At 45.4% G+C, this 26,349-nt stretch overlaps 1 protein-coding gene across 3 annotated transcripts in view; it reads left to right on the top strand.

Annotated features, from left to right (window-relative positions):
• The window catches only part of THOC7 (THO complex 7), a 593,710-nt gene that overhangs the window by 77,892 nt on the left and 489,469 nt on the right, over positions 1–26,349 (top strand). For all 3 annotated transcript variants that reach the window (XM_044077990.1, XM_044077989.1, XM_044077991.1), the window contains exon 2: positions 20,367–20,484. In XM_044077990.1, the coding sequence (XP_043933925.1) occupies positions 20,367–20,484 (118 nt within the window). The remainder of the gene's footprint in view (positions 1–20,366; positions 20,485–26,349) is intronic.

Below are 26,349 nucleotides of genomic sequence, written 5' to 3'. Positions count from 1 at the left end.
GTGATGTGTGGTGTATGGTCACACAAGACTGCACTTCAGGTTGATTACTTAATTCATTGCACAAATCTGTTTGTGTCATCAGACATCATAATAGTTATCATTTGTGCAGTGCTGTGGGTCAAATGGCAACAGGGCTAATTTCACTGGCCAAGACTGTAGTAACATATGCATTGGGCTAATCATACACTCCCTTGCACTAAGCACGGAATACAATTTTTAAATAGTAGATTAAATAACCATATAAACTGTTTCATTTTTTTCCTTAGTTTTGTACAGTGTTATCAGTTCTTTCCACATACTGTGAATTGTTATTCACTGATATTCATCCCTGAAAGTCGAAGCCTCTGCAACTTTTGAGTTTAATTCTTTGTGATCTGCAGTGTCAGTTATAGCTCAAAGGTGTCTTTATACACTGTCCTTTAAAGTTAGGGTGGGTCATGTTCCCAGTGATTGTGAGCAAGTACTGGCATGTGAGCTTGATAGTTGCTACCATGGTGTAATCTGCTGGATGCAGAGTAATCTCTAGGCACTGATTTGACAGAGCTGCCAGACTGACATCGAGCATCATAAGGGGTGTGCCCTACTCATCTGCCATGTATACAGACAGTCCCCTGTCCATGTCCAGCTGTGCTTCCACTGTGAGTCTGATGTGTGTGGAGGCCGACCTGTATGCTACATGTGCCAACATACTGTACACGAGGATCATCATGGCATTGTTCCTTGCCTCCACCATTCCCATGTACAAATAAAATTCTTCACATATACTCTGCAAAACTCTTAACTATCTTTATCTGACTATCTGTGGCAGTAACCTCTGCCTAAACTTTGTCACAGGTGTTCTGCTACAGGACAGCCAAGTCTTTGCATGGCTAAGAAGGTAACTGTGAAATATGCCTTTGCTTGGCACCTCTTTGTACAGGTGCGACAATGGATACTGTTAACTCTGGAAATATTAGCATCCTCCACAAATTGTTCAGGTTGTTCACAAGAGATTTGTCTTAAGTTATGTGATGTCCCTCTCCCTTCCCTGGTTGTGATGTTATATCCTCCTCCTGCTCTGTGTGTGAGTCCATGTCTCTGCTTATGGAGTTATCCATTTGCTGTGGGATTGAGGGAGGTACTGCTAGTGCCTTATGTGACAGTGTACCACTCTCCTCAGGCTGCGTCATGAATATAACAGTTATAGCATCATTATCGGCTGCCACTCTGCTGTCAATATCAGCCTGCTGTGCTGTCGCAATGGGAGTGCTTGGTCTGGTGCTGTCAGTTATAGCATTATTATCGGCTGCCACTCTGCTGTCAATATCAGCCTGCTGTGCTGTCGCAGTGGGAGTGCTTGGTCTGGTGCTGACCTTATGAAGGACTAACTGATAGGTCACTGATACCTTGGACAATAAAAATTATTTATTTGTAAATGGATTTTGGTCATAGTTACCATGGAGATAGTGAGCACTTTCTTGTATAGGGAATGTGGATTGAGTGTCTCCCTATTGAAATGTTAGTTCTCCAAATGCCAAGTGCTGACCTGCCAAAAAAAAAAAAACCTACAGGAGAAGAGTGAATTTTGAAATTGCTCTTCTCTTTTAAACTTTTTTGCAGGTGGGCAAAGTCGCACCAAAGTGTGGTGCATCTTTTATGCTTCTATGTAGTGTAAAGAAGAAAAATAGTGAGAGTACTAGCCACGATGTATAGCGTCTTCTGGTTCCATATAAACGCGGACAATAACAGCAATATAAAATCCAGTTTCGATTTATTGAAGGTAAAAACGTATGATGAGCGCTTTCGCGTAGTGTGACCTACGCTTCTTCAGATAGTTTTAACAAAAACTGCTGTGCATTTAAATACTTAGTTGCACGGGAAAATTCTGCTCTTCAAAGCAATTAATCAATTATGATAATGTGCTACTATCAAATGCATTGCAGTACTATTTAAAACTATTTAAAGTGCTACATAAAAAGCGCTTAGCTTTAATAAACGATAAGCAATATACAATTAGAATAATAATAAAAAATAAAAATATATATATTTGTTTTTAACAAACTTACTTATATAGAAAAATCAAATTAATAAACCTATATCATATAACAAATTATAGTCGTTGGTATTTAGTATATAGCATATTGTTGTTCAAATTGTATAGCAACCTATACATTAATATTGTAAGTATCTAATCAAATTGCTATATATTTATATTAAATATCTTTTTAAATATATACACAAAGCTGCATATACAAATGTAAAGAACATGAAATACTTAGAATAAATATATATATTATTAGTATACAGCATTAAAAACACGCTTGAATTATAAATTGTCCACATGTGACAGTTTGTGTGTATATCCCCAAAGCAAAACAATTTATTAAAAGGAACAAATAGAAAATCATCTACCTAGATGTTATAGAATAAATTGTAAATATATGTAAAGGCTATGGTATATAAAATAGCTGTGTAGTAAATATATATATATTTAAATTAATAGGTCATATGAATATGAATATGAATATAAATATAAATATAGCAGATGATGTTATATAGATTAGGTCTAATATATAATCAACATTAATAAATATTTACTATATGTATATTATATGACATCAAAAATACCAAAAAATGTGAAAAAAAGTGCTCACTTTCTCCCTTTCAAAATGGGCTTAATAGATAGGTAGTTATTGATACCTGGGGGCAGATGTGCAGCTAATCTTATAATCCAATTTAATTCAGCTTTTGCCAACTCATTCTCCAAGTCTCCCCCTCTTTTATTGTGTGGTACTATCTGCAACACTCTAAAACTAAAGCTGTGGGTAGGATGCTCTAAAGTATGTTTTGCTAGTGCGTTAGTTTCATCGCTCTTGCGAATGTCATATTGATGATTATAGATTCGGTCTCGTAATTTTCTTTTTGTCAATCCTACATAAAAGGCTTGACAAGCCATGCAGGTTGCAAGGTATATGAGATTAGTAGCCTCTCTGGTATGTGCATGTTTAAGCGTATGACCCAGTTTGAGAGACCACATCATTTTTTTGGTGCACATGCATTTGCGTGTATGGTCGATGACCGAAAGCAGAACACCAGGACCACGGAATGTCGAAGCTGCGGATGTCGAACCTGAGATTACCACATGCCGGCCAGGCTACTATACCCGCCTCTCGACCCATGGTAGCGCTTGTTGCGGTGGGTGTGCAATTGGGACTTTCGAATTTGACGTTGCACGTGACATGAGCATTCACGAGTCCGAAATTCGACAATTCGGTTCAGGATTCCGCCAGATCGACCTTCAGTCGCATGACCAATTGGATGTAAACCATTTTTTCACTAAGATAGTCAAGGCCATGACTTCCATGAGCTACCCAGACTTCCTTAAAGTGCTTTCTCTCTTTTCTGTTTCTTACAGACTCTTGAGAGATGAACTCTGTCTAGCCTACAAAACCTCAAAGGATCCAGTCTTATGCAACCTCCTGCACATCTGCAACGCTAACACCACCCTATCTTCCACCAAAACATAAATAGGACCTGTTGATGAGTTTGATAGATATCCCAGAAAGTGAATCTTTTATCGAATAGACATCCTTTGGATGTAATACAATGTAGCTCCCTAACCACTTTAAGGGTAACCTGGATGAACAGATTGGGCGAGAAGTACACCCTGGGTCTTGCCCCACAAGCCCTCATAAAAAGGGTTGAAACTAGGTATAAGTTAGTCATGCCAGTGGGCACCTAGAATTTGGGGTATTTACATTGGCTACTAATAGTCCTTTGGATCAGTAGCCTAGTATTGACCAATGAACCCATACATTTTCCTGTAGACAGCAGAGGGGCATATATTCAGCAAAGCACTGCTTAACATGAAGATCGGTGATTGAATAAACATATGTTTAACACGTGCATGCACACTGTTTTATTGTTGAGTGAGGGCATTTAAAATCCTCATTGTTTCTTTTTGGCATTGCTCCTTAACCATTTTTTGCCATTGCATACAGTTTTAAATTATTTTTTTAATGTAATGTGGCCAGTATGTATGTGGTTTATGCAAGATGTTCTAGTTTATGATTGTCCTTGTCCATATTTTGAGGAATTAGCTTAATGGAGATGCTACTGCTGGTAGGAAAATCTGGCACATTGAGTAGGGAGGTAGGTAGGCAGTGGTAGGTAAACTGTATTTCCAAATAAAATCAGTTCTATAAAAGTAAAGACAAATAGTGGATAATGTACCAAGTGTTTATCTCTGGCAGACTTAGTATCTCTCAGGTAGAGTCCATTTACATCTTAGAGCTTGTTTTGATCATTGTAGGACTTCAGCTACTCTTTTGGATACATATGAAGTCTTAATTATCACAGCTTATTTAAGTACATGGATAGTAAATATACATGCAGCTTAATTGTGTCATGTGGAAGATTACATCATGCTGAAGAAAAATGTATTTATACCTTTACTAATTAAAAGTGGTTGGGCTGTTCTGAAGATCCTTTTCTGCCATGGCGTGGGCCTGAGGCATTACACTATTCACAGCTGGATCACAGTCTGTAATTGAACATTCGCTAGAAGTATAATCAGCATAGACACGGCAGTAATTTTAGATATTACTTAAAAGCACATGGCACATGTGCATAATCAATATTTTCAGTGCAGAATATAGACAACCACATTGAAGTGTTCCACACCTGAAGTCAACTCCTCGTTGGTCTGATCCGACCATAAGCTAATCACCCTTGATATCCACATCATGCCCCCACCCCCAATTAAGGAAACCAGTAAAACATTTCTCCAAGGCCAACTTCATGCTTCTTAAGACAGAAGTGGTGAACTTCACGACACCCATGCAGATGGACAATACAGTTACAACTGCTGAATCCTACACAAGTGTACTCCTATAAGCACTTACACGAGTGCATGGATTGTGCTATCTGAAACAGAGCCAAGACACTATCCTCCAAAAAAAGGAAGCCAATCTGGTAGTCCCCTGCCATAAACAAACTGTACAACAGAAGGAAGAAACTGTTGCAAAAGTGAGTAAAATACCATGAGTGGAGGATCTCCCTTTTCAGCCTCAGTAATAAGCTGAGATCTCTTATAAGATCCTCCAAAGCTAGCTACGAAAACAAAATCGCCACTAATTCCAAGGACATCCACAAAGCATTCTATAGCTATGTCAAGAATTTCGGTGGCAACACCCAGATCTGCTCTGAGTTACAGCACAAAGGCACGAAAATTACAGAACCAACTGATATTGCCAACATCCTGGCAGATAGGTTCAGTGCTAACTTTACCCCCCCCCCCCATCTCACCCCCTAAAGGGCCCATATCTATACAGGAAGAATGCAGAGTCCTTGTAATCACAACTACACAGGTAAAGGCTGCACTCTCTAAAGCCAAAAACACAGCATCCGTGGGACTGGACAACATCCCAGGCTGCGTTTTGCATGAACTTCAGAACGAACTGGCTCCCCACTTAATCATCATGTTCAGTAATAGCCTCACATCAGGCTTTGTGCCCACTGAATGGTGCACAGCAACAGTTATCCCAAAAGGGGGGAGCCACCACTGATCCCGGGAACTATCGACCTATTAGCCTAACGAGCCTGGTCTGCAAGACCATGAAACGTATCATCATGGAACTCTGTACATTGGTAACCTCCAAACTCTGAATCCCACCCAGTTCGGGTTTGTGAAAGGCTGATCATGCCTCCTGAACCTGATCGACTTCTTTGAGGCAGTCACCAAAGCCGTAGAGGAGGGTAAGGTGGTGCACACAGCCTATCTTGACCTCGCCAAGGCTTTCGACACCATCCCCCATTCTGGAATTATAGCTAAACTCACTAAACTAGGTATAAATCCCTGTGTCACAAGATGGGTTGCCAACTGGCTCACTGACAGAACCCACACTGTAAAAGTTACAGACTCCAAATCTGACCTCAAAGCAGTGACAAGTGGAGTACCACAGGGTTCCATCCTGGGACCTCTCCTGTTTGGTATCTACTTCTCTGAAGTACAGGCTAACACAGAAGGCCTCTGGCTAACAACGTTCGCAGATGACTGCAAACTTGGAGCCATAGTCAAGTCCCCAAATGATGTGGACATCCTACAGAAGGGCCTCGCTGAGACAGATGCCTGGTGTCAAAGCCATGGCCTCGAGCTCAATGCCAAAAAGTGCAGTGTCATCCCCTTTGGTAAAAAAACTCTGTACCCATGAACTACCACATAGGCAGCAATCTACTTAACACCGAATGCGTGATGAGATACCTTGGGACCCAGGTGGACAGTAGTTTCTCCTTTGACAGTCACATCGCCACAGTAGTCAGGAAGTCTTTCTACGTGGCACACCTCATCATAAAAGGGTTCTCATCCAGGGAAAAAAGAGGTCATTGTTCCCCTCTACTCGACACTCATTAGACCCATTATAGAGTACAATGCCCCTTTTGGAATGTACCTCACAAGACATCTGCAACAGCTGGAATGGCCACAGACGTACCTCACAAAGAGAATTACCGGCCTCAAACAAATGCCCTACACTGACCGCCTCAAAAAACTCCAGCTTTACTCCGTAGCCTATCGCCTACTCTGAGGTGATCTCTGCCTAACATATAAAACTATGTCAAACCCAGAGCTGTTGGACATGCTATACCTAAAGAAATCCCAATCCCTCAGAGCTACATGCTCTAGGGACCTAAATCTTGTCACCACAATAAACAGGACATGCTGGAGGGATAGATTCCTGTCCCAGAGACTTCCCATACTCTGGAACAGGCTACCCATCTATGTCAAGCAAAGTTCTTCATTGGCACTCTTTAAGAAAAATCTTGATGAGTATATGGGAACTAGGAAATACACCCCGGGGATCACTTCTGTGTCTCTGCTCGACAGTGGCACAGGAAAATAACTTTATTGGGTGGCGTAAGCCAGGGAACCTTGTTGGCTAGGCTTGCGTAGGCCCTTGGGCCAATAGCCTAGTACCAACCTATAAACCTATGAAATTTAAATATTGAAGTATAGCTTGAATTTGCTATTATTAGATATTAGAAAATAGGATGGTGACCTTTGTAGTGCTACTATTGTATGTTTAGGTGTGATTCTTGAGAAATTAACATTTTTGAGCTTGTTGTTGGACCAATATTTCCTGAGTAAACTTATCTGCTGCAAGTTCTGTGCCGTACTGTGAAAGGATGTATATTAAACTGTACAAAGCTGTCATTGGTGGCTTAATGCATAGCATGTGCATTAATTGGGGACAGTCTTGATTATGTAACTGTTTTAAAAATATGCAGTCTCCATATTTTTGTTTGAAATTGGATACCATGTTTGCTAACATTGACTATCACACACACACACACGTAACCGTGTATATAGTATTCACACCTGTAGATGTAGTCCGAGTTTTTGTAAATGTATTTATTGTGTATATGTTTCTTTTCAGCAGTTTCAAAAGCCTATCAACTGCAGGAAGAAGAAATTTAATGCTAGATTAAAAAGAAGATTGAAAAGAGATTTGCGTAGTCTCATTACTTAACATTTTGATTTGTGTCAGAATAGTGAATGCTAACTTAAAAGCAGGTATTTTGTTTTTCAGTAAGGGATACGGATACTTTTAAACTGATAACTAAATTTTTGCAATGGCAGAAAGGATTTTTTTTTCTGCACTTTAGTACTTTGCATCCTAATGGGTTAAACGATAATTGCACACTAATGGCTCGCTAAATGAATAGCCCAGTCAATGGGCCCATAATAAAATGTGGTTATCCCAAAAGAAAAAAGTCCAGCTAGGATTTAAGCAGCTAGCTTTATACTGAAATATGCTTTTTCTGCCTATAATTTATTATTTAAATTACTTTAAATGGCACAGTACAAAAAAATCACCAATTTCACAGATGTTCTGCAAAGCTTGGACAGTTCAAAGTTATTATTCTTGCTGACAATACACTGGATCATACTGCCAGTAAGCATAACTTTAAGCTGTCCAGGCTTTTATAGAATGTTCCTCATTTTTGCAGTGACCGTCCTAAAATTTTTAATTTCTGTTAAATCACTTAGCCTTTCTGTTAGTCGATAATGGAAGATGTCAAGAGTTTCGTTCTTTCCAAATAATAAAAATAAAAAAGACAGGGAGTGGCACACAACTCTTAGCCAAAATGTCTGCTTCTTCATCCCGTCACTTTTACAGACTGATTTACTGTGCAAGCTTGTGGAGATTTTTTAGAGTTTCTATGATTTACAAAGCTTGTTTCAGCTACATATTGTACTTGATTTACTGCCTGCTCTTTAACAAAGTCGTTTTTGTGTTTAAATTACCTGTTTAACTGTTGTAGGCTACACCCTCAAGTAGAATAGCCATTTATGTGCCTTTAAAATGTTTTTTTGATTGTATATGCTTTATTTTCTGAAAAAAAAAATGCTTGTTTTCCCACCTTTCTAAGCTAGTATAGTCCAGTTTTCAGGTTAGTGTTGAATTCAGGTCTGTGTTACAAGTTATTTTGTTTGCCCATACCTTACTTTGATAGAAAGACGTTTCTCTGCTCACCTGTGAGAGAGGGAAGCTTTGAGCAGCCTATCTGTCCCTGGAGGAGTGGTTTCAGCCCAGAAACTAGTCGTTTATTGGCCATTTTGGGCTAATTTCTAATTCTTTCATTTCCCTGCTATAAAACCCGCATTTGTTTTGCACGCCGGGCATCGCCGGTTAGCTAGGGTATAACTATTCCTGGCTCCGCAAAGTGTACTCTGCAATTTTTCCCTTGGAATTAGACAAACTTTCAACTTAAGCACTCAAACCATTCACTTCTCAGACTGGCACTTGCTCAAAACTCATAGCAAGCACTAATAAACCTTAGCACTAGACCCCCCTATACTGTAGAGAAAGATAAGGCTCTGTATTCGACCTTACCAGCCAATCAGTAAAACAGTTCACTGTACCTATTCAGGCATGTCCAAAGGTCAGTTTCAGGTGTACTCTCCAGTCCAACTGGTGAATCTGGGCATTTTGAGGCAATGTTACAACCGCCTCATGTACACAGACAACCCGCTTCTCCTACCACCAAACACTAATACATGCGAGAGATGCAATTATACAGCCAAACTGGAGGCTAAGCTCTCTCAACCCAAGACTGGACCAGGCAGTCAAGAGGAGAAGGGCATTACTTGCATAACACCACCAGTCTCACGTAGACCTATGAAACCAGCACTGGCAAAAAACACAAATACACGAAAACATACTCAGAGGCTCTAAATAAAAATCTGCAAAAGCAACAGAGACCTCCAAAGCAGACATCCAAGCAACCTCCACCCCCCACAACACAAACCATGAAACACATACTTCACAAAACCAGTGTGCCATGCAATCACAGCCCTTAAGGCAAAATAACATACCCAACACACTAGTAATATGTGATTCTATAGTCAGGCACACTGATGTCCCGCTCACTAGGCTGAACAAGGAGAATGTTACAGTTAGCTGCCTGTCTGGTGCCAGGATCCGCCACATAACAGAAGCACTCGGGTCACTCCAGGACAAGTACAAATACGACTTTGTCATTGTCCGTGTTGGTGTGAATGACCTTAGCCGTACCTCCCTGGACTACATGAAAAGAGACATGGAGGAGCTCTCTCGTCACGTAGCCCAAGCCGGTATGACTCTGCCCTGAGTAGCATCCTGCCCTCACCAAGAATACCACCACGGTATAAAGAAAAAATATCAATTTCAACAATTGGCTAGGCTTCTGATGTCATTCAAAGGGGATCCAGTATCTGTCAGCCTGGGATGACATGCTCAACAAGCCACGCTGCTTCGCTAGAGACGGCTTGCACCTGTCACCCTTAGACTTTTGAATACTGGCCAAGGCTCTTGTCACCCCCATAGTGCCTTTTTTAGGCAAGGCTCAAAAGACAAACCCACTGCCATAAATAGAACAAGTAAAAAACTGAAGGTAATGCTACTCAAATGCCAGAAGTCTAAACCTCAAAATGCATGCACTCTGGGCACTCTTTAGTATGGAGAAAATCGATATATGTGCAGTAACAGAAACCTGGTTTAAGGCTCCAGAGAGCACCCCAGCACTACCAGGGTACAACTCATGCCATACATTTTGGCCACAAAACCCGGACCGAAATACAAAAGGCGGGGGCGTATCCATATTCATCAAGGATACCCACACCTCCAGGTTAGTGGCACAGCACGATGCTTCAGAGATAATTCACGTGCGACTAGCAACGGGCAAAACTGAAATTCAAATTGTAGCTTGCTACAGATCACCCACCATGTCCCAGGACCCCCCATTCTGCATTTCTGGAAACACTGGGAAACATAAAATCTGGAGTAGGGACTTCATTTGTCAGCAACCTGTGGGTCTTGGATCCGATATCAGATCCGAGCCGGCAACTTGTAGCATAGCTATGGATCCCAGCTCCTAGCTCCTCCCCTCACCCATAATCCCCTGCCAACTGCCTATGACCTCAGATCTAGTTTGCCGTGCTTGAGTGTGTAGCTAGATTTTAGAGCTCCTAGCGTTTATCAACAGATAAGTGAATTTTTTCATCTTTTTTTGTCAGACTTTGTAGTTGTAATTTGTGTGAGTGGTTAGGTTCCTATTTAGTTTAATTTTGTTTAGTTTTCACCCTCCCCTCTCTGGTCGTTAAGAGTGTGTCTGTGTGTGTTTGTGGCCTGTGTGCTTGTGTACTGTACTTTTAGTTTTGGGTATGGCAGAGGCCCCAAAACCGATTTTTTTCTAAATGTACCGAGTGTGGCCATAAGCTATCTCCGGCTGATGGCCACACTCGGTGTGTTCGGTGCCTTGGGGTTGAACACCTCTCATCAGGATGTACAATCTGTGCAGCGTTCAACCCCAGGGCACTGAAAGAGCGGAGGTCGAAGCTTGTCCTGGCGAGTCTTTTGCCTCCGGATTCGGCTTCGGCCTTCGCTCCTCCCGTGGCACCTCCTCAGCCTGTGGTGGTAGCCACTCCTGCCCCCCTTCCCCCGGCCGGGATTCAAACTCCCACTAAAGCACCGGAGGACATGGAGGCCGGGAGGGAGAAACAGAGGGAGAAGCACCACAAGCGGTGGGCCGAGGCCTCCGCATCGCCCCCCCCCCCCCCGGCTAAGCGGGCTTCTCCCTCCACGACTTCCAGGTCTCCTCCTCCTCGGCTCCGATCTCCTTGCTTCTCCCCGGGACCCGAGGAGGAGGAGACCCGATCTCCGTCGAGGTCATCGAGGCGGCACTCCAGGCCTGCCTCGGTGGCCTCTTCGAGATCCACATACAGCCTGTCAGATGCAGACTTGGACCTGATGATGCGAAGGTTCATCCAGGCCCAGCTGCAGATGGGAGTGCTCTTGCCTCCCCCCCCCCTTCGGAGGGGAGCTCGACCCCTTTCTTTGCTCCGATTGCTCCTTCTCCGACCCGCTTTCCGGGTTCGGTGCCGGGCAGCGTCGGAGCCGGGGGTGGGTCGGCACCGACAGTACTGGGTACTTCGGATCCGACCCTGCCCTCAAGTTTGTCAGTTCCATCGTCGGATCAGACCTCTCGGAGTTGTGGGCTGAGCTTTGGATCCGAGGGTTTCAGTGTGCCTTCGGCTCCGTCCAGGTCAGAGCACACTGGTCCCTCGGATCCGATGGTCTCGGTGCCGGTTCCGATCCCTTCATCGGATCCGAGTGGGAGTCGACTTTCGGAGCCCAGGGAGAGCGGCTCCCCCTCGGCCTTCTATGCAGTGGAGAGGGCTCTGTCGAGAGCATCCAGACGCCCGGCCCTTGCCTCGGCTCCACCCTGCACTCCCTCTCTGCTGGGTCAGGCTTCCATCACCCGGCCACAGGTACAGCCTGCTTTGATGTCCCAGGTTGTTCCATTGGAACAAGACATTGCTGGCGAGACTTCCTCGGACAGCCCCCCCCCCCCGAGGAAGTGCCTCGCAAGCACAAGTGTAAGAGGAGGCACGTGGACTCCCCCGAGTCCTTAACAGAGGACACAGACTTGGATGAAGGGGAAGGCTCCCCAAGGTCACCCCCGGAGGATGTCTCCTTTGGAGACATCATGGAAATGCTTAGGATCAGATGTGGGTGGTCTGCCCCCAAGGCTTCCTCTGACAAGTCCGTGTTCCTGGAGGCATTTGAAGCAGGCCCGTCTACCTTTTGGGTGTCCCCTCTGGCCGACCCCCTGGTGGACCTTATTACCACCAGGGCATGGAAGGAGCTGGACACTGTGGAGCCAGTCCCTAAACGCCCGGACAGGATACTGAGCCCCCCCTGCAGACCGGTCCCACTGGAGCAAGGGTCCCCCCGTAGATGCCATGTTGACGGCGGCAGCCACGAAGAGGGAACTAGCTCAGGAGAGCCCCTCGATCCATCCACCGAGCAAGTAGTCCCGCTCGATGGATCGTCTTGGGAAGCAGGTTTTTAGTTCAGCGACCTTCTCGGTAAGATCTCTGAACTATATGGCACATGTCATCAGGATGCAGCAGGATCTTATCAAAGAATACGCTGCTTCCCCCCCTGAGTCCATGTCGGCGGAGGACAAGCAGTTGTACTCCACTCGAATGGCCACTCTAAGGTCTATCTCCAATACTTCTATGCGGCTTTTGTCCCACGCTACCAAGGGAGCCGCTAGAGCTAGCGGAGCGGGCCTAGTCATGAGATGTCAGGCCTGGCTCCGGCATTGTGACTTCGCGGAGCCCTTTAAGATGTCCTTTGCGAATGCCCCCTTTGATGGTTCTGCCTTGTTTGGCAAGACTGTTCTCGAAACACTGGTCCAGAGCGAGAAGGACGGGAAGACGTTGTCTGCCGTCGGAATCCGCTTCTCTGCTCCCCAGAGGTCCTTCTTGAAGAACCAAAAGGGACAGAAGAAGATGTGGTTCCGGAAATCGCAACATTCCCAACCTGCTCCAGACAATCAGTCCTTCCGTGGCAGAGGAGGACAGGGAGGACGCCGCCCTAGGGGTAGAGGGGCCCCAAAGAACTTTGGGTCCAGAGAGTCCTTCTCTGACCGGCCCACGCAGCAGCCCTGAAGGGTTGCCCGACTGCTCTGCTCTGGAGGCAGTCGGGGGGCGTTTCTTGAGGCATCTGGCGGCATGGGAGTCCACATCAGACCGCTGGGTGCTTTGTATCATATCCAGAGGCTACAAAATTCGAATGTATCATGTCTCCAAACTCAGGAGCCTCCCCGATGTTCCACCCGATCAGAGGGAGGCTGCAGCCGCAGAAATCCAGCAGCTGTTAAAAAAAAAAGAGCCATCCAACCCGTCCCCCAAGACCAGCTCGGATTAGGGTTCTACTCCAGGTTCTTTCTGGTGCCAAAAAAACGGGGGACTTGAGACCAATTCTAGATCTTTCCCTCTTGAACCTGTCGGTAACCAAGGAAAAATTCCGAATGGTCACTCTTCAATCCATTCTCCCCCTCTTACGGGAGAGCGATTGGATGTGCTCTATAGACCTCAAGGATGCGTACTACCATATTCTAATGGACAGACGATCCAGGAGGTTTCTCCGCTTCCGGCTGGGAGCCAGTCATTATCAGTTCAGGGTCCTTCCCTTTGGCCTCACCACAGCCCCCAGGGTGTTCACCAAAGTCTTAGCAGTGATAGCGGCCCACCTGAGACTCCAGGGAATGCAGGTCTTTCCGTACCTGGACGACTGGCTTCTAACCGCCCCAACAAGGCATCTACTCTGCTCAGCCAGAGATTACTTTCTCCGCCTAGCCCCCCAGTTAGGCATCACAATCAATACGGACAAATCTTCCTTTGCTCTGACACAAGTAATAGAGTTCATAGGGGCCAGATTAGATACCAGGGATCTACGAGTCTTCCTGACTTCGGAACGACTACAGAATCTGAGATTGCATGTGCGGGCCATCCTACAATCGGAAGCTCCACCGGCGGAATTGGTCCTGAGGGCGCTGGGCTCCATGGCAGCTGCAATAACGCTTCTTCCATGTGCTCGCCTAAACATGAGGGTACTGCAGTAGACCCTTCAAGTGCAATGGTCCTTCCAATCTCTTCCTCTCTGCCACCTTGTCTCTATCAGCAAGGTTTGCAGGAGGGCCCTGTTATGGTGGCTCCAATCCCCGGACCTCCATATAGGCCGGCCCTTCTGCACCCCTCCCCCTCTCGCCACGGTGACCACGGACGCCTCTCGCCTCGGGTGGGGGGGGCATTACACGGGCAGGATAGTCCAAGGCACGTGGAACAACACAGAGACCTCCTTGCATATCAACGTTCTGGAAATGAGAGCGGTGCTGTTGGCGTTACAGGCACTTCAGAATCTCCTCCCCGTAGGAACGATTGCAATTCAGTCAGACAACATGTCTGTTGTTTGGTACATCAACAAACAGGGGGAAACCAAATCCTACCCCTTATGCCGAGAAGCCATGAGAGTGTGGGAATGGGAGATTTCCACCAACCGCTTTCTGATCGCAACGCACATTCTGGGGCGGGCCAACATTCTGGCGGACAAACTCAGCCGCACCATTCTTTCCCCTTACGAGTGGTCTCTCAACCCACTAGTAGCGAAGCAGATATTCGCAAAATGGGGGCAACCCTGCTGCGATCTCTTTGCCTCTCACTTAAATACGAAATGCGACAGTTTCGTCGCTCTGATTCCCCCACCAGGGGAAGCCCCGAGAGACGCTCTGGTGCATGCTTGGCCGCCCGGTCTACTCTATGCCTACCCTCCTTTACCCCTGATGCTAAAGCTCTTACAGAAAGCCTCGCAGTTGGGGAGCAGAATGATCCTCATTGCCCCATTCTGGCCTCGGCAAACTTGGTTCCCTTACCTGTGGTCTCATCTAGTGAATCCTCCTTGGATTCTGGATCCCACTCTGGATCTAATCTCCCATCCATCGGAATTACAGACCCCGAATTTGGTCAACCTGAAGCTGACAGCTTGGTTGCTCTAGTTCCACTCTTAGTCAGGACTCCCGGCATCTCTTCACCAGTCAAAGCCATCCTGGTGGCAGCACATAAGCCTTCCACCAGAAAAATATACCACAGTAAATGGAGACGCTTTTCCGTCTGGGCGGAACATCATAATCTGAATCCCTTCACTGCCCCTCTACCATCCGTACTGGATTTTCTAACCGGACTCTTTCAGCAAGGAGCTAGTTGTTCGCCAGTCAAGGTACAGTTGGCAGCCATCTCCCATTAACATGTGGGACATGAGACAGGCCCTTTGATGTCAGCTAAATTGTGCAAAACATTTCTTAAGGGCACCTTTCTACTCAGGCCTCCTGTCAAAGAAGCCGTACCTCCATGGGATCTTTCTCTAGTCCTTCAAGCCTTGACCGCTCCTCCCTTTGAACCAGCTGCAATGGTTGATCTCAAATATTTGTCCTGGAAAACAGCATTCCTGGTAGTCATCACTTCAGCCAAGAGAGTTTCGGAACTCCAAGCCCTTTCCGTAAAGCCTCCTTACTTGGCCTTCCATCCGGACAGAGTGTACCTCAGGATCCACCCCTCCTTTCTTCCCACGGTGGCATCGGAAGTAAATATCAATCAGTCCATCAACTTACCGGTTTTCTTCCCTAAGTGTCAAAATAAAGGAGAGTACAAGCTGCATTCCTTAGATGTACACAGGCAGCAGCGTTTCTATATTCATAGGACAGCTGGTCACAGACAATCTGATCAGTTGTTTGTCTCCTTTGCTAAATTCAGTTTGGGTAAAGCCATTTCAAAGGTCACCTTGTCACGTTGGATTTCTCAATGTATTCTTTTGGCCTACCAAGCTTCCGGGAGGCCCGCACTTGAGGGAGTCCGTGCACATTCCACTCGCTCCATCTCTACTTCTGCTGCTTTTAAATCTAGAGTGCCATTGGACGATATTTGTTCGGCAGCTACTTGGGCTTCATCTCATACTTTTATTAACCACTACAAACTGGACATAATTTCTAGAGGGAGAGCATCCTTTGGCTCCGCAGTGCTCCGGAACATCCTTCCATGATGGCCCCCCCAAGATTCAGGTAGCTGGGGACTCTGTCCCACAGGTTGCTGACAAATGAAGTCCCTACTCCAGATTAAGACGTCATGTACTCACCATAACGTTCCATCTGAGTAGGTGGCTTCATTTGTCTGCAACCATCCCCCCCAGCCTTCAGAACTTGGTCCTGTTATATTGTTCTAGCTATTATGATTGTTGGAACACCTTTTCAGGTATCCATAGAGGGGCAAACTTGATCTGAGGTCATAGGAGGTTGGCAGGGGATTATGGGTGAGGGGAGGAGCTAGGAGCTCGGATCCATAGCTATGCTACAAGTTGCTGGCTCGGATCCGATATCGGATCCAAGACCCACAGGTTACAGACAAATGAAGCCACCTACTCAGATGGAACGTTATGGTGAGTACATAACTTCTTAGTTCCTACCAAACACCCTGATATTGGGTGATTTCAATTACCCAAACATTAACTGGGAGAACTACTCAAGTACTAACTCCCTTGCCCAACATTTCCTTGAATTTATAAACTCCCCCAAATGCCCTGGATCAACTGGTCAACACCCCCACCAGAGGTGACAATATATTGGACCTGGTCATCCCCAACATGGGTGACCAGTGTTCCACACCGGAGGTCAACCCCTCTCTGGTTAGATCTGATCATAAACTAATCACTCTGGATATCCACATTCCGCCCCCACCCCCGGTCAACGAAACCACAGTGAAAAACTTTTCAAAAGCAAACTTCACGTTACTTAAGACCAAGGTGGAAAGTTTCATAGCCCCCATGCCAAAGGATAACGCTGTCCAAGCTGCAAACTCCTTTATTAATGCACTCTACGGGCACCTACAAGAATGCATGGATCATGCTATCCCAACCAAAACCTAGACTCACTCCTCCAAGAAAAGGAAACCAGTCTGGTGGACCCCTGCCATAAACAAGCTGTACAATAGAAGGAGGAAACTAGTACAGAAAATAGTAAAATCCCAGGAAGGGAAGACATCCCTCATCAGTATCAGCAAGAAACTGCGATCCCTCATAAAATCATCCAAGGCTAGCTTCGAAAGAAAAATTGCCAAGGACCCCAAACATAACCACAAGGCATTCTTTAGCTATGTCAAGAATCTAAGTGGGAATTCTCAGATCTGCTCGGAGTTGGTGCAGAATAGCACAAAATACACTAAACTGACCAATATTGCCAACATCCTGGCAGACAGGTTCAGTGCAAACTTCACCGCCCACTCACCCCCAAAAGGGTCCATAACCATACCAGAAAAATGTAGAGCCCCTGAATTCACAGACACTCAGGTTAAAACAGTCCTCTCCAAAGCCACAAACACAGCATCAATGGGACTGGACGGTGTCCCAGGCTGCGTCCTACACGAGCTCAAAGATGAACTAACCCTTCACCTAAACACACTGTTCAAACTCAGCCTCTCCACAGGCTACATGCCCATAGAGTGGCGCACAGCAACGGTTATTCCACTCCACAAAGGTGGAGCTACAGCAGACCCTGGGAACTATCGCCCTATAAGCCTGAATAGCTTGGTCTGCAAGGCTGTGGAACTCATCATCATGGATCTCATAAACAGAGACATTGGGAACCTCCAAACACTGGACCCTACCTAGTTCGGCTTTAAGGGCAGATCATGCCTCCTAACAAGGCTGTAGACTAGGGAAAGATGGTCCACACAGCCTACCTAGACCTCACAAAGGCCTTCAACATCATTCCCTATTCAGGTATTATAGACAAGCTCACCAGCCTGAACATAAACCCCTACGTCACGGGATGGGCTGCCAATGGGCTCATGGACAGAACCCACATGGTAAGAGTTGCGGGAGCTAGGTCTGACTGTAAACCGGTTACAAGTGGCATTCCCCAGGGCTCAGTCCTAGGACCCCTCCTGTTCAGCATATGCTTCTCAGCGGTACAGGCAAGCACAGAAGGACTATGGCTGACCAAGTTCGCAGATGACTGCAAACTAGGGGCTATAATTGACTTTCTGGCGGACAGAGACATCCTCCAAAACGGTCTCACTGAGACAGATACCTGGTGTCAAAACCATGGCCTCAAGCTAAATGGCAAAAAGTGCATAGTCATCCTCTCTGGAAAAAACAAAGTACCCACAAACTACCACATAGGTGGTAGCCCCCTAAATACGGAAGATGTAATAATGGATCTGGGGACCCAAGTAGATAGTAATCTCTCCTTTGATAATCACATTGCCAAAGTAGTTACAAAAATCCTTCTATGTGGCCCACCTAATCACAAAAGGGTTTGCATCCAGATCAAAAGTGGTCATTGTGCCCCTCTACGCATCACTCATCAGACCCATCATAGAGTACAACGCCCCATTTGGGATGTACCGTACAAGACACCTGCAACAGCTGGAAAGACTACAGAAGTACCTCACAAAGAGGATCACTGGCCTCAAACAGATGCCCTATGCAGCTCGACTGAAGAAACTCCAGCTGTACTCAGTTGCTTACCGCCTACTCGGAGGTGATCTCTGCCTGACAATACAAGGCCATGTCCAACCTAGAATTGATGGACATGCTCCACCTAAAGAAAACCATATCCCCTCGAGCCACACGCTCTAGGGATCTAAACTGCACCACAACAGTAAATAGGACATGCTGGAGGGATAGATTCCTGTCCCAGAGACTTCCCATGCTCTGGAACAAGATTCCAGTCTACATTAGGCAGAGCTCCTTGCTAACCCTCTTCAAGAGAAACCTTGACAAATGAATGGGAAACAGAAAGTTTACCCCCGGGGATCACTTCAATGGCTCTGCTGGACAGAGGCACAGGGAACTAATCTAAGGGGGTGGCGAAAGCCAAGACATTCCGGCTATGCTTATAAATGTCTTCGGGCAGATAGCCTAGTACCTACCTATGAACCTGTAAGAGCATTAGGCATGCTCAGTACTTTAGACAGCAGTGGGAGAAGCAGAACAACACTGAAATGTTGTCATACAGTTACATTATTTAAGAAAGGTAAGTAGGTTTTCTTAAGTAATGTTCTTGTATAATAGTAATAATCCAGTGGGTGGGGGTATCAGGATTTTCCCACACCCATTCATAGATTATTGCTAAATTATGCTGAAAACATCTGATTTGACAATTATTAATTTATTATCAGTTTAGGTTATTTCCGATCCTGTTTTGTGTGTTGTTTATATTTCATTCATTTCCTTGAGAGTTATGATGCTTAAGCACTGAGGGGTTATTTTTCTGAATTTTTTTTTCCTGCATCTTGTTATAGTTTATATCCATATTTCTATTAATATTTCTTGAATAAATCAACTTGGAGAAATTTGTGTGACAGGATAATGAAAGAACATGTTAAACTGAACAAAGCTTTACATTTATGCACAGTGTGTGCATTTATGAGGATATTCTTGCATGTGTAGAGCTTTATAAAAATATACGTTTCCATAGTTTTGTAAATATTCCAAAACTAAACATACAAAAATGGCATTAACTTGTCAACATTCTGATTATGATGAATAAAAATGTGCGTACAGTATGCATTTACGTACATGGGATATAAGGCTAGTTTCAGGAATGCCTACAGTATGTACACTATCTGTATTGAAAAACACCCCTTCCACATTGCTTCTGCTATCTGTTCACTCAGATTACACTGAGTGTACACATAGTCTACATTTTGAGATGACCATTTTGAATCCCCCTTGATGTTTAAGGCTGCAAGAAAATCAGTAGGAAACTAAAGTTAGGAGGAAGAAGGTGCGTGTTTTGCTTGTGTTGTCTATTCTTTCAGAATGGTGCACACTTACTGTAACTTAGTGTGGATGTTCATGAGTCTATATGATAGTTTGAACTGTCTGTTTATACATTTACTTATTGCATATATGTTTTGTGTTTCACAAACCAAAACATTTGCAGAAATTGCATGGCAAAGTAACATAGTCTCACCATATAGTGGACACAGCAGTCAGCTGTATTTTGTGCAGAGAGCATGTTTTTAAGATGTTAACTGTTTGTAAAACTTTCTGTAGTAGTTTTGCTGCTTGTTTAATACTTTTAAAAGACATTTTGTCAATGGCTTTGTTGTGAGGTGCAAGCATTTAGTTCTGGAGATACCGGCACTTATTTCCCTGTAGGTTATGTATCCACATGCCTGCTGCTAACATTTAGTTGTGGAGATACTGACACTTATTTCCCTGTAGATTAGGTCTCCGCATGACCCATTAGCAGCTGCAAGAGGCATGAGTGCTGGTTGCAGTTGTCTTACAGCTGCTGTGGAATTAGAGTTAAGGCTGTCCTTTGAAGTTTGATATTGAGCTGAATGAATTACGTGTTTTCTGTCTTCAGAGTACTGTGTTCCCATCTAGTCGAAAACTTAAAACTGAGAAGTGCTGCAGAGTAATGTGTATAGGCTTGGGGTAGCTGAATCTAAAGCACTGAGTACTTAACCACTAATTTCATGTAATTTTCCCTGAGTCTAGATGAAGTTATTCGCAAACGTCTTTTGATTGATGGTGATGGTGCTGGTGATGACCGACGTATTAACTTGCTAGTAAAGACCTTCTTTAAATGGTGCAATTCTGGATCCCATGAAGAAGGGTATGTATCATATTAGTTGCTTATATTCATAGACAGACATTATATGTGTCTGTTCAAGATAACTTGAGTAAAACATTAATATACTTTTATGGTGTAACCGTATGAAAGTGTTAGTGGTGATGTAGCAACAATAAGACTCAAACTCTTCCAGGTATGTTTGGAGGTGCATGCCTGAAGGAAGAGTGACTTAAAAGTCCCTGAGTATAGAGCACACCACTGAGCACCTTACTGCACTCAGAAATGGGCAGCTGCATTTTCTTTGTATTTAATTTGATGCGAGTATTATTAAAGATAGTTCATGTCCTTAATATTTTTATTTAATGTAATGTAGTACTTCCACCAAAAGGTAGACATTAAGTTGGGAAAATATGCAGGGAGTCACCAAAAACAAATGTGAAAAAAATTAGACATGCATGCATGTAGTCAGACAAAAAAGAAGTTATGTCCTTACCATAACGTTCCATGTGAGTTGTTCATCTCGCCTTCATTCTTACACATGGGTTCAGAGCCGATCCATCAGCTCCGAGTCGGCCGCTTTCACAAGCTCAAGGGTTTAGAGTAGCTCGAAGCCAAGTCCCTATCCCGTGATGCTCTCTGTCTCACCTCAGATCTAGTTTGCTAATCCCAGCATGTAACATATATAACCATAACAGGTACTCCAGCCGGAGTAAGAAATCGTATAACAAGACCCACCAGACCGCAAGTCTTGCTCCTTCTTCGAGAAGCCTGGAGGGGGAAGGCAGATGGGAATGTAAGAATGAAGGCGAGATGAACAACTCACATGGAACGTTATGGTAAGTACATAACTTCTTTATGTGAAGTTGTTCAATCTCGCCGTTCATTCTTACACACGGGTAGTGTCCCAAGCACCCTAATCCTGGGTGGCTCATAGGAGTATACTCCTGAGGACAGTGGAACCAAAGGAAGCCCTGTCCCTGGAGGCCCTATCTACTTTGTAATGAGTGATGAAGGTACGCAGCTTAGACCAAGTGGCAGCTGCACATATAGTGTCCAAAGGCAGCCTAGCCGCATAACCTGAGGAAGTAGAAACAGCCCTAGTGGAATGCGCTTTCACGCTATGTTCTAATGGATGATTCACTGATGTATATGTGAATTTTATGCAGTCAGTTAACCATTTGGAAAGAGTAATTTTGGATACTGGTAGCCCTTTCTTTGTGTCGGCATGAGAAATAGAGTTGCTCTGATTTACTAAATTCTTTTGTTCTGTCCAAATAGAATCTTAATTGTCTGTGAACATCAAGTTTTTGCAACATATACTCCAACTTGTTAGAATGATTACTGAAGAAAGTTGAGAGTTCAATAGTTTGATTCAGGTTAGCCTCCGAACACACCTTTGGAAGGAAAGAAGGGTTAGTCCTCAGTGACACTGTAGAGATGAAACGCCAAATACGGGGGTTTGATAGATACTGCCTGAAGTTCGGACACACTACGTGCTGAGGCAATGGCTACCAAGAAGATAGTTTTCCAAGAGAGAAATTTCAAATGGCAGGATGATGAAGGCTCAGAGGGAGGAAGAATAATCCATGACAACACAAAATTCAAATTCCAGGGAGTAAAAGGTTGTTTAACAGGTGGTTTAAGAAATATGGTACCCTTTAGGAAGGCCCTACAGAGTCTGTGAGACATTAGGTTAGTACCTTCAGATCAGAGGTGAAAATTTGAAATTGTAGCCAATTGAACTCTTGTAGTGGCAGCTGCAGCACTTTCATTAAAAAGCTTAGTGAGGAATTCCATAATGCTAGCAATTCGGGTGACGTAAGGGTCAATATTATTTTAGGAAGCCCAAAAGGTAATTGCTTCCATTTACTGGTGTAAAACTTTCAGGAAGGGGAGGGCTCCCCCAGATCGGCCCCCCTGAAGACATCTCCTTTGGAGACCTAATGGCAATTCTCTGCCAGAGGGAGGGGGCTGGTCTGCCCAAAAGCCTTCCTCTGATGAGTCTGTATTTCTGGAGGCGTTCGCAGGCCCATCTACCTCTTGGGTGTCCCCCCCGGCTGATTCTCTGTTGGACCTTATTACCACCAGAGCTTGGAAGGAACCGGACAGTGTAGAGCCAATACCCAAACGGCCAGATAAAGTATTGAGTCCCCCTGCTGACAAGCCGACATGGAGTAAGGGTTCCCCAGTTGATGCCATGGTGGTGGTGGCGGCCACCAAAAAGAAACTGGCCCATGAAAGTTCCTCGGTCCATCCTCCGGACAAGGAGTCTAGGGTGATGGATCGTCTTGGAAAGCGGGTGTTTGCTTCAGCTACCTTTGCTATAAGGGCGCTGAACTACATGACCCACGTGATTAGACTTCAGCGTGACCTTGTGAAAGAGTACATGGAGTCTCCCCCGGAGTCCATTTTGGCTGAGGATAAACGGTCATTCTCGGCTCGTATGGCCACTCTTAAGTCGGTTTCAAATACGTCCATGCATTTCCTCTCTCACACCACCGAGGGAGCCGCTAGGGCGGCCGGGTCCGGTATTGCCATGAGGTGTCATGCCTGGCTCCGGCTTTGAGATTTTTCAGAATCTTTCAAGGTGTCCTTCGCGAATGCCTCTTTGACGGTTCGACCCTGTTCGGGAAGACCGTCTGAGACACACTAGTCTAGAGTGAGAAGTACGGGAAAAACGCTGTCGGGATCCGCTTCTCCAGCCCTCAAAGGTCCTTCTCCTGGAATCAGCGAGGGCAGAAGAAGTTGTGGTTCCAGAAGTCTCACGGAACGCTTCGGACTCCTTCTCCCCTAGAGGCATAGGGGGACAAGGTGGATGCCGGCCCAGAGGCAGAGGGGGACCGAAGAACTTCGGGTCACAGGAACTCTTTTCCGATCGACCCGCACAGCAGCCTTAAGGGGTTGCCCGACTGCTCCTTTCTGGAGGCAGTCGGGGGGGGGGCGCGTTTTTTGAGGCACCTAGCTCAATGGGAGTCCATAACATCAGATCACTGGGTGCTTCAAATAATATCCAGAGGTTATTCCATTCCCTTCCTAAACAGTCCCCTCTCCACAAGGCACCTCCCGGACATCCCACCCGCTCAAAGGGAGGCGGCAGCTTTGGAAATAGAAAAGCTGCTAGGCAAAAGAGCTATCCAGCTGGTGCCCCCAGACCAGTCCAGATCAGGCATCTATTCCAGGTTCTTTTTGGTGCCAAAAAAAGGGGGACTTGAGGCAGATTCTTGACCTATCCACAATGAACCTGTCCATTGCCAAGGAAAAGTTCCGGATGGTCACATTACAATCCATCCTGCCATTCTTGCAGGAGGAAAACTGGATGTAATCGGTAGACCTCAAGGATGCGTACTACCATATCCTGATGGACAGGCGATCCAGGAGGTTCCTCCGCTTTCAGCTAAGAGCCAGTCAGTACCAGTTCAGGGTCCTACCCTTTGGTCTCACCACAACCCCCAGTGTGTTTACCAAGGTTATGGCAGTTGTAGCAGCCCACCTGAGGCTTCAGGGCATTCAGGTCTTCCCGTACCTGGACAACTGGCTCCTCACCGCCCCCAGCAGGCATCAACTTGTGCTAGCCAGAAGTTCCTTTTTTCAGTTGTCAAATCTGCTGGGTATTACAAGAAACCTCAAGACGTCCTCTCTTCAGCCTGTTCAGATTCTGGACTTCATAGGGGCAAGAATAGATTTTCCTCAGGCCAGGATATTTTTGACCCCAGACAGACTTCAGAGCCTGACCCTTCATGTCTTGGTGCTTCTTCAGACTCTTTCCCCCCAGCAGAGTTAGTCCTGAGAGCCCCAGGGTCCATGGCAGCAGCTATAAATCTGGTTCCTTGTGCACGTAACGTCCACTGTAACACTCTCATATACAGACAAGTTCAGTGGTCTCTGTTATATCACCCCCTAGGCTTCCTGATCCCTCTAAGCAAGGTGTGCAAAGCTTCTGTCCTATGGTGGCGTCAACCCCAGGATCTGCGAGAAGGACGCCCCTTTGTTATGCCTCCGCTCCAAGCCATGGAGACCACGGACGACTCCCACTTAGGGTGGGGGGGACATTGCTTGGGCAGGACTGTCCAAGGCACATGGACCCCAAGCAGGACCGTTCTGCATATCAGTGTTCTAGAGATGAGAGCAGTCCTTTTAACGTTGCAGGCCCTTCATGTTTCTCTCTCCCTCTGGGAACTATTGCGATTCAGTCAGACAGTATGTAAGTGGTCCAGGATATCAACAAACAGGAGGAACCAGGTCCTATCCACTTTGTCTTGAGGCCATCTGAGTGTGGGAATGGGTGATCTCCACCAACCGTTTTCTGACAGCAACGCACATCCCAGATCGGTCCAACATTTTGGCAGACAAACTGAGCAGGACTGTCCTTTTGCCTTACGAGTGGTTTCTGAACCCTTACGTAGCGGAACAGATCTTCCACAAGTGGGGTCAGCCTTGCTGCGATCTCTTCACATTGCCATCCAACGTGAAGTGCAGCGAGTTTTTCGCTCTGATTTCCCCCTATTGGGAAAGCCCCCAGAGACGCTCTTATCCATGCTGGGCCACCTGGTCTTCTTTATGCGTATCCCCGCACTTCCTCTCATGACAAAATTCTTACAGAAAGCTTGGCAGTTGGGGGAGCAGGATTATCCTCATAGCCCCATTCTAGCCTCTTCAGATCTGGTTTCCTTGCCTATGGTCTTGTCTAGTAGCTCCACCCTGGATATTGGATCCCATTCCAGATCTCATTCGTCATCCCTCGGGAATTCCTCCACCGAATCTGGACAGCCTCAAGTTTACTGCTTGGTTGCTCCAGTTCCATTAATTGCCAGGACTCCCGGTCTCTCTTCCCCCGTTAAGTCCATTCTGGTAGTGGCACACAAGTCCTCTACCAGGAAGGTATATCGTAGTAAATGGAAGCGTTTTTCCATTTGAGCTTCTCAGAAAAATTAGGATCCCTTTACCGCTCCTATTCCAGCTGTGTTAGATTTTTTGTCTCAAATCTTCCAGCAAGGGGCCAGCTCTTCCACAGTGAAAGTTCAGCTGGCAGCTATATCCCATTTTCATGTAGGAGAGAATTCAGGTTCTCTAGCTGCTGCCAGAATTTGTAAGACCTTTATCAAAGGTACCTTTTTACTGAGACCTCATGTTAGACATCCTTCTCCTCCGTGGGATTTGACCTTGGTTCTTCAGGCCTTAGTTGCGCCTCCATTCGAACCTGCAGCATCAGATGATTTGAAATTCTTGTCGTGGAAGACAGCATTCCTGGTAGCTGTCACTTCAGCCAAAAGAGTGTCGGAGCTTCAAGCCTTATGCATGAAACCCCTGTACCTAGTTATTCATAAGGATAGGGTGTTTCTCAGGACTAACCCTTCTTTCCTTCCTAAAGTTGCTTCGGAGTCAAACATTAATCAGTCTATTGATCTATCTGTATTTTTCCCTAACTTTCAAAATAAAGGGGAATGCAAACTTCATTTGCTGGACGTTCACAGACAGTTACGCTTTTACTTACATAGGTCTAAACCCTTCCACAAGTCTGATCAGCTTTTTGTTTCCTTTGCTAAACCCTTTTTAGGAAAACCAGTTTCAAAAGTGACTCTTGCTAGAAGGATCTCTCTTTGTATTTTACAGACGTACAAAGAACATGGATTACTGGAACCAGAAGGGGTTCATGCTCATTCTGCTCATTCTGTGGCTACCTCTGCTGCATTCTGGTCTAGAGTTTCCCTGGATGACATTTGTTCAGCGGCTACCTGGGCTTCCTCTCACACTTTTATTACTCATTATAAGCTGGATATGGTGTCTAGAGGAAAGACTTCTTTTGGTTCTGCAGTGCTCCTGAATATCCTTCCTTAAGGGCCTCCCAAGATTATTGGTAGTTGAGGAATCTGTCCCACAGGTTGATGATCAAATGAAGTTAACTACTTC

The sequence above is a fragment of the Protopterus annectens genome, chromosome 7.part0 (assembly GCF_019279795.1).
Source record: "Protopterus annectens isolate FY-2018-M chromosome 7.part0, PAN1.0, whole genome shotgun sequence".
In the NCBI taxonomy this organism is placed as follows: domain Eukaryota; kingdom Metazoa; phylum Chordata; order Ceratodontiformes; family Protopteridae; genus Protopterus; species Protopterus annectens.
This window is presented reverse-complemented; position numbering and strand designations above follow the sequence as displayed.